Source organism: Ursus arctos, unplaced genomic scaffold (assembly GCF_023065955.2).
Source record: "Ursus arctos isolate Adak ecotype North America unplaced genomic scaffold, UrsArc2.0 scaffold_12, whole genome shotgun sequence".
Classification (NCBI taxonomy): Eukaryota; Metazoa; Chordata; class Mammalia; order Carnivora; family Ursidae; genus Ursus; species Ursus arctos.
In genome coordinates this window covers 8,660,832-8,675,542 of record NW_026622786.1, presented here as the reverse complement: position 1 = coordinate 8,675,542, position 14,711 = coordinate 8,660,832, and the positions used below count along the sequence as shown (strand labels likewise).

The following is a 14,711-nucleotide window of genomic DNA, read 5'->3' as shown; positions in this document are numbered from 1 at the left end:
CTGAGAACTAATGACAATCCTGTCCTCACATAGATTTGTGGCCAAAATATACATCACTTAAAAATGTATTCTAAAAAGGTTCTGGGTAGATATGAGCACACAAATGAAAATCACAAAACATGAGGAAGTAAGCCCAAAGCAAGAATCTGAAGAAGAGGTTACTGTTAAATTTTCCAGAATTTTATGAGCCGGTTGTTAACCACAGCTGTTATTTAAAATTAAATTAGATAAATGCACAAATAACATATTTTTTAAAGAAATTAAATACTCAAAGCTTACCACCTTCCTAATTATTTTGTTACATTTCAGTATTATCTATGTTCTTGAGGTTATTTATATGAATTGTATCTGTATCAGAGAAATACAATATAATGCTATGCTACTGCATATTGCTTCCAATTCTACATTCAGTGCTGTCGTATTGATAGCCTGAATACAGCAGGCTATGGGCATATTTACACTACACATATCAGCAAATCCTACAAATCAGGGACCCACTGACTGTTGGTTATCCAAACCTATGAAAGTGGTGGAGAAAATGTTAATAATGCAGATTAAATTTTAAAGTGTTATGTTTGGAGTTGTTGTTTTGTAACTGGTTAAAAATCTAGTTTATACTTCCTGTTTACATGATGTGCTTAAAATATAAACACACAGAAAGGTGAAAATAAAGAGATGCAATTTGCCAGTCAAATGTTATCTGACAGAAAACACTTATCCCTTTGTTTCTCTTTATTGATTTTAGAATCAGTTTTCTAAGGTTCATAAAATCTCTGCTGGGATTTGATAAGAATAACATTGAGTTTACAGTATATTTCATTTCCTAAATTGAATGTTCTCATCCATGACCATTGTATATTTTCCCACTTATTTAAGTGTTAAATGCCTCAGAATATGTTGTAATTTTCTCCATAAAGATTTTGCTTATGTTTTATTATTTTTCTTCACACCTTATAGTTTGTATTGTTCTTGCAAATAATACTTGTTTTCTATTATATTTCCTTTTTTTTTTCTTTTTAGATTTTTTACTTATTTATTTGAGAGAGCAAGCACAAGCAGGAGGAGGGGCAGAGCAGGGGGGAGAGGCAGTGGGAGAGGGAGAAGCAGACTTCCCGCTGAGCAGGGAGCCTGAATTAGGACTCTATCCCAGGACCGGGGTTTCATGACCTGAGCCCAAGGCAGTTGCTTAACCGACTGAGCCACATAGGCGCCCCTCTATTACATTCTTTAGTTGGTTATTGCTGGAGAATAGTAACTCCAATGGCTTTTTTCCATGTTAATCTTGTGTTCAGCAACCTTGCCAACTTCCTTAATTTATATTTGATTTTTTTAATTTAAATTCAATTAGCCAACATACAGAACATCATTAGTTTCAGATGTAGAGTTCAGTAATTCATATAAGTTGCATATAAGACCCAGTGCTCATCACATCATTGGTCCTCCTTAATACCCATCACCCTGTTACCCTATTTCCCACCCACGACCCCTCCAGCAACCCTCAGTTTCTTTCCCATAGTTAAGAGTTTCTCATGGTTTGTCTCCCTCTCTGATTTCTTCCCATTTGATTTTCCCTTCCAGCCTCTATGATCCTCTGCATTGTTTCTTATATTCCTCATATAAGTGAAACCATATGATAATTGTCTCTCTCTGATTGACTTATTTTACTCAGCATAATACCCTCCAGTTCTATACACATCAATGTGAATGATAAGATTTCATCATTTCTGATGGCTAAGTAATATTCCATTGTATATAGACACCACATCTTCTTTATCCATTCATCCATCAAGGGGCATCTCGCCTGTTTCCATTGTCTGGCTATTGTGAACATTGCTGTTATAAACATTGGGATGCAAGTGCCCTTTCAAATCACTACATTTGTACCTTTGGGGTAAATGCCCAGTAGTGCACTTCCTGGGTCATAGGGTAGCTCTATTTTCAACTTTTTGAGGAACCTCCATACTGTTTTCCAGAGTGGTTGCACCAGCTTGCATTCCCACCAACAGTGTAGGAGGGTACCCTTTCTCCACATCCTCACCAGTATCTGTCATTTCCTGACTTGTTCATTTTAGCCATTCTGGCTGTTATGAGGTGGTATCTCACTGTGGTTTTGATTTGTATTTCCCTGATGCCAAGTGGTGTTGAGCACTTTTTCATGTGTCTGTTGGCCATTTGGATGTCTTCTTTAGAAATGTCTGTTCATGTCTTCTATCCATTTCTTCATTGGATTATTTGTTCTTTGGGTGTTCAGTTTGGTAAATTCTTTATAGATTTTGGATACTAGCCTTTTATCTAATAAGACATTGGCAAATTTCTCCTCCCATTCTGTAGGTTGTGTTTTCGTTTTGTTGACTGTTTCCTTTGCTGTGCAAAAGCTTTTTATCTTGATGAAATCCCAATAGTTCATTTTTGCTTTTGTTTCTGTTGCCTTTGCAGAAGTTTCTAGCAAGAAGCTGCTGTGGCCAAGGTCAAAGAGGTTGATGCATGTGTTCTCCTCTAGGATTTTGATGGATTCCTGTCTCACACTGAGGTCTTTCATTCATTTTGAGTCTATATTTGTGTATGGTGTAAGACAATGGTCCAGTTTCATTCTTCTGCATGTGGCTGTCCAATTTTCCCAACACCATTTGTTGAAGAGACTGTCTTTTTTCCATTGGATATTCTTTCCTGTTTTGTCAAAGATTAGTTGACCATAGAGTTGAGGGTCCATTTCTGGGCTCTCTATTCTGTTCCATTGATCTATATGTCTGTTTTTGTGGCAGTACCATACTGTCTTGATGATTACAGCTTTGTAATAGAGCTTGAAGTCCAGGATTGTGATACCACCAGTTTTGGTTTTCCTTTTCAACATTCTTTTGGCTATTTGAGGTCTTTTCTGGTTCCATACAAATTTTAGGATTATTTGTTCCAGTTCTGTGAAAAAAGTTGATTGTATTTTAATAGGGTTTTCATTGAATGTGTAGATTGCTTTGAGTGGCATAAACATTTTAACAATATTTTTTCTTCCAATCCATGAGCATGGAATGTTTTTCCATTTCTTTGTGTCTTCCTCAATTTCTTTCATGAGTATTCTATAGTTTTCAGAGTACAGATCCTTTGCTTCTTTGGTTAGGTTCAATCCTAGGTATCTTATGGTTTTTGGTTCAATTGTAAATAGGATCAACTCCTTAATTTCTCTCTCTTCTGTCTCATTGGGTATAGAAATGCCACTGATTTCTGTGTGTTGATTTTATATCCTGCCGGTTTGCTGAATTCCTGTATGAGTTCTAGCAATTTTGGGGTGGAGGGGTTTTCCACATAAAATATCAAGTCATCTTGGAAGAGTGAGAGCTTGATTTCTTCTTTGTCGATTCAAATACCTTTTATTTCTTTTTGTCTGATTGCTGAGGTCAGGACTTCTAGTGCTATGTTGAACAGCAGTGGAGATAGTGGACATTCCTGCTGTGTTCCTGACCTTATGGGAAAAGCTCTCAGTTTTTCCCCATTGAGTATGATATTCGTTGTCAGCTTTTCATAGATGGCTTTTATGATATTGGTGTATGTTCCCTTTATCCCTACACTGTGAAGAGTTAACGAAGAAAGTTTGCTGTACTTTGTCAAATGTTTTTCTCTGCATCTATTGAGAGGATCATATGGTCTTGCCCTTTCTTTTATTTATGTAGTGTATCACATTGATTGATTTGCGGATGTTGAACCATCCTTGCAGCCCAGGAATAAATCCCACTTGGTCATGGTGAATAATCCTTTTAATGTACTGTTGGGTCCTATTGGCTAGTATCTTGGTGAGAATTTTGGCATCCATGCTCATCAGGGATATTGGTCTATAATTTTTCTTTTTGGTGGGGTCTTTGTCTGATTTGGGGATCAAGATAATGCTGGCCTCAGAGAACAAGTTTGGAGATTTTCCTGCCATTTCTAGTTTTTGAAAGAGCTTCAGAAGAAGAGGTATTAATTCTCCCTGAAATGTTGGTAGAATTCCCCTGGGAAGCCATCTGGCCCTGGACTCTTGTTTATTGGGAGACTTTTGATTACTGCTTCCATTTCCTTGCTGGTTGTGGGTTCTGTTCAGGTTTTCTATTTCTTCCTGTTTCAGTTTTGGTAGTTTATATGTCTCTAGGAATGCATCCATTTCTTCCAGATTGCCTAATTTGTTGGCATATATTGGCTCATAATACGTTGTCATAATTGTTTGTATTTCTTTGGTGTTGGTTGTGATCTCTTTCATTTTTCTTTTTGACAAGTCTGGCCAGGGGTTTATCTATCTTATCAATTCTTTCAAAGAGTCATCTCTTAGTTTCGTTGATCCATTCTACTATTCTTTTGGTTTCTATTTCATTGATTTCTGCTCTGATTTTTATTATTTCTCTTCTCCTGCTGAGTTTAGGCTTTATTTGCTGTTCTTTCTCCAGCTCCTTTAGGTGTAAGGTTAGGTTGTATATTTGAGACCTTTCTTGTTTCCTGAGAAAGACTTGTAATGCTATGTATTTCCTTCTTAGGACCGCCTCTACTGCAACCCAGGGATTTTGAACAGTTATGCTTTCATTTTCATTTGTTCTCATGAATTTTTAAAATTCTTCTTTAATTTCCTTGTTGACCCTTCATTCTTTAGTAGGACGTTCTTTAACTTCCATGTATTTGAGTTCCTTCCATATTTCCTCTTGTGATTGAGTTCAAGTTTCAAAGCATTGTGGTCCCAAAACATGCAGGGAATTATCTTAATCTTTTGGTACTGGTTGTGACCTGATTTGTGACCCAGTATGTGATCTATTCTGGAGAATGTTCCATGATCACTTGAGAAGAATGTGTATTCTGTTGCTTTAGGATGGAATGTTCTGAATGTATCTGTGAATTCAAATAGGTCCAGTGTGCTATTCAAAGCCCTACTTTCCTTATAGATCTTCTGCTTCGGTGATCTGTCCATTGTTGTGATCATAAATATTTATAATTGTTAGATCTTCTTGCTGGATAGACCTTTCAACTATGATATAGTGTCCCTCTTCATCCCTTACTACAGTCTTTGGTTTAAAATCTACTTTGTCTGATATAAGTATTGCCATCACATCTTTCTTTTGAAGTCCATAATCATCATAAATGGTTCTCAACTCCCTCAATGTCAATCTGCAGGTGTCTTTGGGTGTAAAATGAGTTTCTTACAGATACCATATGGATGGGTCTTGCTTTTTTATCCAGTCTGACACCCTGTGTCTTTTGATTGGAACATTAAGCCCATTTACATTCAGAGAAATTATTGGAAGATATGAATTTAGTGCCATTGTGTTACCTGTAAAGTCACTATTTCTGTATATTGTTTCTGTTCCTTTCTGGTCTATGTTACTTTTGGGTGCTCTCTTCACTTACAGGATCCCCTTTAATATTTTTTTTAAGATTTTATCTATTTATTTGAATGAGAGAGAGAGAGAGAGGGAGAGCACTACTGGTGGCTAGGGGCAGAGAGAGGGAGAAGCAGACTCCATGCTGAGCAGGGAATCTGATGTGGGGTTCGATCCCAGGACCCAAGGATCATGACCTGAGCCAAAAGGAGATGCTTAACCAACTGAGCTACCCAGCACCCCACCCCCCTTTAATATTTCTTGTGGGGCTGGTTTAGTGAGCACAAATTCTTTTCATCTCTATTTGTCCTGGAAGCTCTTTATCTCTCTTTCCATTCTGAATGACAGCCTTGTTGGATAAAGTATTCTTGGATGCATATTTTTCTCATTTCTTACCCTGAATATATCATGCCAGTCCTTTTTGGCCTGCCAGGTCTCTGTAGATAGGTATTCTGCCAGTTTAATGTTTCTACCTTTGTAGGTTAGGGACCTCTTGTCTTGAGCTGCTTTCAGATTTTCACTTTATCTCTGAAATTTGCAAGCTTCACTATTATATGTTTGATTATATGTTGATTTATTTTTATTGATTTTGAGGGGATCCTCTGTGCCTCTTGGACTTGAATGCCTGTTTTCTTTCTCAGATTAGGGAAGTTCTCAGCTGTGGTTTGCTGAAATACACCTTCTGTCCCTCTTTCTCTCTCATTTCCCTCACTCTGGGACCCCAATAATTCTAATATTTTTTTGCTTTATGGTATCGCTGATTTCTCGAATGCTCCCTTCATGATCCAGTAGTTGTTTTTCTCTCTTTTCCTCAGCTTCCTTACTTTCCATCATTTTGTTTTCTATGTCACTCAGTCTCTCTTCTGCCACATTTACCTTAGCTGTTAGAGCATCCATTTTAGAGTGCATCTCAGTTAAAGCATTTTTAATTTTGCCCTGATTGGATTTTTAGTTCCCTTATTTCTTTACTAAGGGATTCTCTAGTGTCTTTCATGCTTTTTTCAAGTCCAGCTAGTATGTTTATAATTGTTGTTTTGAATTCTAGTTCCAACATCTTAATTATATTCATATCGATTAAATCTACGGCAGAGCATATTACCTCTGGTTCTTTCTTTTGTTGTGAATTTCTCCTTCTAGTCATTTTGTCCAGAGAAGAATATATGAATGAGTGAAGAAAATAAAAAATATCAACCATGACCCCAGTGAAATATACACTAGACAAACCCGAAGAGATAGGAAACCAAAAAAGAAAGGAAAAAAAGGAAACAAGAGAGAATATAACCTCATAGGTGGAAAAAACAGGGTGATCCACTTAGTCCTAGGTGTATTTTGATCTGTTTGTTAGAAGATACTAAATCCCAAAATTGTAAAGAAAAAAAAAACATATGTATATATAAAATATATGCATGTATGTATATAAATAAAACTGAATACGTGAAAGGAAGCCAAAAATGAAGACTATATCTATAAATTGTAAATGTAAAAATGAAAATTTAGAAAAGACTTAAAAGAGTGGATAAAATAAGAAACTAGTTGGAAAGGAAAAAAAAGAGAAAGACAATTTTAAACTGAATGACTGAAGAATCATGAGAAGAAACCTTGAATTCTATATACTATTTTCCCCTAGCACAGGAGTTTGTCAGTTCTGTGTGATCCATAAACTTGGTATTAGCCTAATATTCTTTCTGGTCTTCTAGGGGAGGGGCCTGTTGCCCTGAGTCTCAGGTGTCTTTGGCTGAGTGGAGTTGCACCACCTTTCCCAGGGGTCAGGCTCAGTGTAAGCTGTATTTTGTCCCCTGAAGGCTTTTCACACTGCTTAGAGGATGGGAAAAAAAAAATGGCGGCCTCCCAATCTCTAGCCCCAGAGCTGAATTATCATGGCCCCCATTCTTCAGTGCGCCCTCAGGGAAAAGCAATCAATCACTTTTGTGTGTGCCAAACTCTGAAGACTCCTAAGATGCACACCTCCACCAATCCTTCCCCAGGGGTGGGGGGGAGAAGGGTTTCTACAGTTCTGCCATTTCCTGGGCCCCTGCCCTGGGAGCAGTTGCCAGATCCTGTGCACACCCATACTGCTCCTCCAGAGGGAAGGAGGAGGTTCTGCTGCTTGCCAGGGCCCTGTTTGCAGAGCAGTTGCCTGATTGTGCCAGGCTTCATGGTTATGGCAACACCAAGATGAGATCCCACTCCCAGGCTCGCTGATTGTAGCCAGCTTCCCCGCTCCAATCCTTGGGAACTTTGCCACACTCAGTCACCCCTGTTCTTTCTGTGACCCTGGCGATCCTGAGACTGCACTGTCTCATCTAGTGCTCTGCCCTGCTTCACCACCTGAGCATCTTTCAGGCAGGGATGTCCCTCACTGGAGCAGACTTCTCAGAGTTACAGTTTCTTTGCTCTACTGTTATATCACTTTCCAGTAGCTGGATTACAGAGACTCCCTCTCCCCATGGTTTATCTTCCAATATATTCCCTTAGATTCACTTCTCTGCACCTCCTACCCTGCAAAAAAATGGTTGCTTTCTATTTGCTGAGTTGCAGCAATTCTTTTCTTAGATCTCAGGTTGGATTCACAGGTGTTCAGAGTGATTTGATAGATATCTAGCTGTATTCAGGGGACCAGATGAAACTAGGATCCCCTACTTTTCTGCCATCTTCCCTTCTCCTAGTAAAAACACTTCCTTAATTTATTTTCAAGCCAAATTAACCTTAATACTGATTCTTGTTAATAACAACATGGACGTCTATAGACTAATTTCATTTGTCATGGACACAAAAAGTCTAGATAAAATACTATCAGATCAAGCCCAGTTGTTTAATAAAATAAAAACCTACTATGAAAAAAATGTGCTATAATTCTTAATCTATAATGTGCATAAAAATGGTTCTAGGAGCTTATTAAAAATTAAAATTCCTTGATTCTACTCACAATGATGCAATTAGGATGGGGTAAAAGCATCTGTATTTTAAGTCTCTCCTCCCCAGAGACCCCTAGGCAATTATAAACACGTCATTGTATGGGATGAGGATTAAACTTTAGGAAATATTGAATAAAAATACAAAGGTTATTCATATTGTTAAATAAATCTCCACAATTCAATATATCAATAAAATAAAGGAGGAAAACCAACATACACTTTTAAAATTTTTTAAAATTAAGCAGCAACACATAATAAACTTAAAGGTTTGCCATGTAATTATTTTTACCACTAAGCCCAAGAAGCCAGGGAGGCTCACCGATATTAACCTACAATGTTTTGAGGTTTATTGCATACTGATGGGAGTGTGAAAGTCAGCTCTTGCCTACATGATATTTAAGTTTACAGCAAAGCTATTGCAATTAAAATTATATGGTGCTTGCAAAGGAATAATTGAGTAGACCACTGAAACAGAATACAGCATTCAAAAATGCATCCAAAAAAAGGTGAAGGGGGTTAAGAGGTACAAATTTCCAGTTATAAAATAAATAAGTCACAAAAATAAAAAATAAAATAAATAAGTACCTAATATGTTCTATAGTCAACATTCCAATTCAGTTGTGTGTGGGGGGAGGTGATTGAAGTCACATTTAATAAAGTGGTACCAGTAAAATGACAATCCATGTGGACAAAGAAAAAAACCCTTTCATTATACTATAAAAAATGAATTTCAGATAGATTTGATATCTAAATATAAAAAATATATCTATGAAAATATTCTAAGAGAGTACAGGAAAAGTGATGTATAATCAAGGTGGAATCAATCTGTTAGAAGCCCTGAAACCATAAAAAGAATGACAGATTAAAAAAAAAATTTTTTTGAAGAAGCTACAGCATACACACAAAAAGAGCATAAATCCTAATCCTAACCGAATAGCTGAATGAATTACCATGAAGTAAATGCTCCTGTAACCACCACCAGGTCAAAAATCAGACTATTTCCAGCTGCTCAGAAGCCCTCCTCAGGCTTCTTCCCAATCACTTCCTACTTGTACTGTCCTAAAGGCAGCCATTATGCTAATTTGCAACACTTTAGCTTAGATTTGTGTTCTTTTAAGCTTTATGTAAGTGAAACATGTATAATGGATATAGTCTTTTCATTCTCTCTTCTTGTGCTCAACGTGATGTTTCTGAGATTCACCCATATTTCTGAGTGTAGCTGTTAGTCATTCATTCCCAGAGCTTTACCAGTGTTTCATTGTATGACTGAACCATAGTAGGAACTTCACTGATGAATATTTGAATTGTTTCTAGTTTGGGAGAATTAAAAATAATGCTGCAAGAACAACTTTGTGCATGCGTCCTGGTGCACGCATGCATGCATCTCTATTAGGTATATACCTAGGCGTGGAACTGTTAGGTTAAAAAGAAATCGTATGCTTGATTTTAGTAGGTATGTCCAGTTTACCAAAGTAAAGTGCCCACTTATATTTCAACCAGCAGTGTATAAGAATTCACTTTGCTTCACATCCTTGCCAAAATGTGGTATTGTCTTTAAATTTTAGCCAAAAATGATTGATTTGACTACATAAAAGTAAAATATTTCTGTCTAAATAGAAACATAAATGGCACTTATTAATAAGGAAATTGTTCAATACTTTACATATATCCAAATTATAAACTAGCAATATTGCTATGAAAATAAGTTAGATCTCTAGATATTATCTGGAAGTGACAGTCATGATATGTTGCTATGAAAAAGAGGTATGTGGCAGAGTTAAAAACAAAACAAAACAAAACAAAACAAAACACAAAAAACCCATACCAATCTAAATCAAAACCAAACAAATGAAGACCCTCTTTATATTTGTGCATATGTGTATGTAATGAGGGAACAGAAGGCAAGCTGAGGACAAAGTAGAAACTGATGCCCTGCAAACCCCCCCCCCCGCCCATGGGATGTAAGTGACATTCCTCAGGCACCCCTGGCTGCCCAAAAGCTAAGGAAAAGAAAAACAAATGGTTAACTAACAGAGATCACAATCCTGCAAGACCTGAGTCTCCCTCAGTTGACACATGTCCTCGTGATTTACAAGGAAGAAGATTTCTTATCAACAGCCTAACTTCCAGAGACCCATAATTCAGTTTCCTGGAGCCCCAACATTACCATCCCCTCCATAAAATTGAGGGAGGCTGAGGCAGAAGGAAATGTAAATAAAATGGAATTTCTTTTAAACCTGAAGCCCATTGACAAGGACTTGTGATCATTCCTCCGGAAGACTCCCAACTGTCTTCATGTTAGTGCCTCATTAGAGGGAGGAACAGCCTTGGCTTGACAATAGCAAGGCCTCCAATATCTTGTGAGTCTTCTTTAACGTATGAAAGTGCTTTCTCAGCCTCCCCTTTTCCTCACCTCCCCCAACCCCATGGTATATAATCAGCCACCTCTCACAACCCAGGGCAGCAGCTCTTTCTGCCCACGGGTCCTGTCCCCGTGCTTTAATAAACCACCAGTTTTGCACCAAAGATGCCTCAAGAATTCTTTCTTGGTCGTCGGCTCCGGACTGCACCCCACTGAACCTCACCTATATCCCACAACCTCATCACATGTATGAGTAGAGAGCATACCAAATAGTTATTATTTCTTATTTTCAGGGGCTTAGGAGAGCCAAAGTAATTTTGATTTATTATAAACTGTATATTAAGTTTGTAATTAAAATTCCAATTAAAAATTGGAAACAAAAAACAAACACCTGCAGCAGAAACAGAGTATACTAAGTATGAACAAGGTACTGCCCTGGATTTCAGTTATATAAAAATGAAGACACAGAGTCCTTTAAAGGTTTCATCTGGAGAAGGAGACAGCTCGGTGAAGAGACTGCTTTTTCATTGAAGATTCAATTATCTCTGAGAGTTTAATAAAAAAATCACTTCTGTTACACCACGCAAACTCTCTATCACACAATAAATTTGAATTTGTTATGACAAACATCCAGTGTCATTTGTCTTTCCTTGAATTACCTTGAGAGAGCCTTCTAAAATGAAAGGAATCTTTTCCTTCTCTTTTTCTTTTTCTTGATCCACTATCTCTGTTTTGCTCATTACTTTGCTACCTGTAACCAGAGAAAATTAAACTTCTTAGTAACTCTCTACAACAAAGTTTTAGAGAAGGACCAAATGTCTGGATTATAGGAGATCTTAAAGGCTGTTAAGTTCAACTCTGCATTCATTCTTTCTTGCTGTCTCCAAAATGGATGTCTGAACTCCTCCAGAGATGAGGAAGTCACCATGGTTGGTGGAGGCAGTGCATTCCATTCTCACTGTGTTGTGACCTTGAAGCTTTTATTGAAGTGGACTCTCTCTCCCTAGATCTTCAACCTAATTAATCCTAGTTTAACCCCTTAAAAGACCACACAGAATAAATCTAATTTATATTGAAGCCCTCCTCTTGCCAGTATCGTCATTCTGTTTTGAAGATTCGTAAATTTCCTGACTTAAAAGGTCTCAAACTGAATGCAATACCTACCAAGTGTATTCCTATCCCAAACTGACCATTTTCTGGATTTCTCCCAGGAATCTAGACAGTAATTAAGCTTTTGAATCTATTCAGAAGCAGAATAAAGAAAAGGCAGTCAACCCACAACTTTTCCTACTCATAGGCAAGTGTTGCCCTAGATGCTATTGTGACAGGGTGGCCCTACCTCTCTTTTTTATATAGTCTCATCCATCATTCCAGGTACTTAGTGCTGTCCTTTTGTGCCCCCATCAGGAGGAAGGCCAAGCTGATGGGTGGATTGATTATATAAGCATATCGGTGGATGGTGACTGATTCATTACCAACTTGGCTTTCTAATTTTTATTTTAAAATCAGGCCAAGGACAAATTCCTTTGGTAATTGACAGAAGTTGCAAAATCTTTGGAAAAGATATAGCTTTGCTTTTTTACGAGAAATCACTCTCAACTTCTGCTATCAGAAATAATGAATATTATTAACATGGAAAACATTCCCTATGCATGGACCTAGTGAGATATCCTTATTTTCCAGACAAGTTACCTCATTGCTTTACTTCTTTATCAAGTATCCTTCCTCTTTTTTTTTTCACCCTTTCCCTTCCCCCACAGCATCAAGGCCATGGCAATTAACAAAAATAAATGTATGTTTTGTTCCTACATCCTGTCAAGTGCCAGTCACAAGCCCGCAAGAATCCATTTTCCCTTTATTTTTAGGTTCCTATCCCCAACTAGTCTTGGGACTCTTCTGCTTGCTCTTCTAAGAAAGGTCTTGTTTTAATCTCACTTTCGGAATCTATAAGTATTCTCATGGAGAGATACTGACTCTGAATTTGCCTCATATATTGTCAATAAGTCCTAGATAGCTGAACCTATCAACCCTGCCAAAATAAAGACACCTGGCATTTCCCTAACACCACATTTAATCTGCAGGACAGATCAAATCTTCCAGGTCTGATAGGCAGTGGCATCAATATAAGACAACTAATCCATTATCCCATCATCAATCTCATCATATTTGGAACACAGCTATTTTTCAGAGAAAGTGAAGAGTCACAGAAATTTATAGGCAACTCTTTTTCATACTTAAGTGTTCAGTCTTGTTCACATTAACAAATAGGAGGATGTCTTTGGATTTTACATGTAAGTTCAACCAGTTACTTACTTTTAGATTTTTTAATAGCATTAATCTTGCCAGGAGAAGTGATTTTGGCACCAGTCGATTTCAATTCCAGCTCAACCTTCGTCCTAGCAATCTCCTCAGCCATTTTAGATTCCTGATATATGGCTTCTTCTTTTATGATCCAATCTTGAATGGATTTTGCCACAAGTTCCAAATAATTCCTTTAAAAGAGCAAAAAAAAAAAAAAAAGAAAAAAAAAAAGAACAAATGACAGTTGAGTTACTCTTAGTTATTATCAATCAATACTTAAGATATGAACTGTGCAAATGAACTTTTCAAAAATGAACTGATCCTAAATTGTCCATGTAACAAACGCAATAGACTCAGATATATCCTAGATGTAATTTGTACAAAGTTACCAAATACCAACATCCAGTGAGCATATGAAAAATGTCAACTTCATCCACAATTAAAGACATGCAAATTTAAAAATGTGATGTTTCCACCCTAGTTGAGGATGAAAAAGTTTGATACTTTCAATACTGTTAGCTGGAGAGTAATATGGTACAATCTCTTTTTTTTTTTTTTAAAGATTTTTTATTTATTTATTTATTTGACAGAGATAGAGACAGCCAGCGAGAGAGGGAACACAAGCAGGGGGAGTGGGAGAGGAAGAAGCAGGCTCATAGTGGAGGAGCCTGATGTGGGGCTCGATCCCATAACGCCGGGATCACGCCCTGAGCCGAAGGCAGGCGCTTAACCGCTGTGCCACCCAGGCGCCCCGTACAATCTCTTATTAGGGAAATTTTATATCATAATAGAAACTCTTTTAGTTGATGACAGCTAATTGACTCACTGAATTAACTGAAATGCTCCAGTCTTGCTGTAAAACTTATTGGCCTGCAAATACCCACACCCTAAATACTGTGCCCTACACTGCTTGTGTACTCAGGCTCACGCCAGTGAGTAGCTGCTCACCAGGATTCAGTCATATTTGTTCCCAAATCCATTCATTCTATTTATGCTGATGATTGTACTTATTTTTAATGAAATGTTATGTATACTTATAACATATGACTGTCCTGAGAGAGTTGTTTCTGAGGAAATAAGTTGAAATATTTAGGTTTGACAATCAAGATTTGTTACTGTCAAATTGTGTGAAAATAAGGCCTAAGATTTAGAAAATAAAGCAAGAGAGGTTCTATACTCAGGTTATTTCACAATTTTCTTTCATTCTTGATTACTTTTAAAGAAGTAAACTGAAAACTGTAGACTATGAGTTACGGGTATGCAACATCTTCGTTGGGAAGGGAAAAGACATCTCAAACTCAATGTGTTCTCAAACTGACTGATCTTCCTCTCCAAACTGCCCCCTCAAGCCTTTTGGCATCTTAGCCAATGGCAAGTCTATACTTCCAGTAGATCAGCCCAAATGCTCTGAAGGCATCCTTGACCACTCTTATTTTCTCACACTCCTCTTCTAATCTGTCTGGAGATTCAAATGATTTTTTAAAACACAGATTTAAAATATATTCAAAATCTAATCACTTCTCACTTACTTCACTGTTATCTTCCTGGTCTGAGCCACCATCACCCCTTGCTAGGATGTCTGCAGTATCCTCCCAACCAGTCTCTGTGTCCCTACTCTTAACCCCCTGTAGTCTATTCTCAACACAGTCACTAGAGAGATTCTTTTCATTCTTAAGTCAGATCATGTCTCTCTCCAGTTTGGAGCCTTTCAGTGAGTCTGCCTTTCAAACAAAACCTAGAGTTGTTTTTTTTCTATAACGAGGGAACAGAGACAAATCAGTATTCAAATGAGATGACAAAATA

General features: G+C 37.4%; 1 protein-coding gene across 1 annotated transcript in view; it reads right to left on the bottom strand.

Annotated features, from left to right (window-relative positions):
• Positions 1-14,711, bottom strand: part of SPAG17 (sperm associated antigen 17) — a 184,328-nt gene that overhangs the window by 85,028 nt on the left and 84,589 nt on the right. Inside the window, exons 19-20 of the mRNA XM_057310745.1 lie at positions 12,921-13,099; positions 11,267-11,358 (exon numbers count right to left, since the gene is read on the bottom strand). Coding sequence (XP_057166728.1) covers positions 11,267-11,358; positions 12,921-13,099 — 271 coding nt within the window. The remainder of the gene's footprint in view (positions 1-11,266; positions 11,359-12,920; positions 13,100-14,711) is intronic.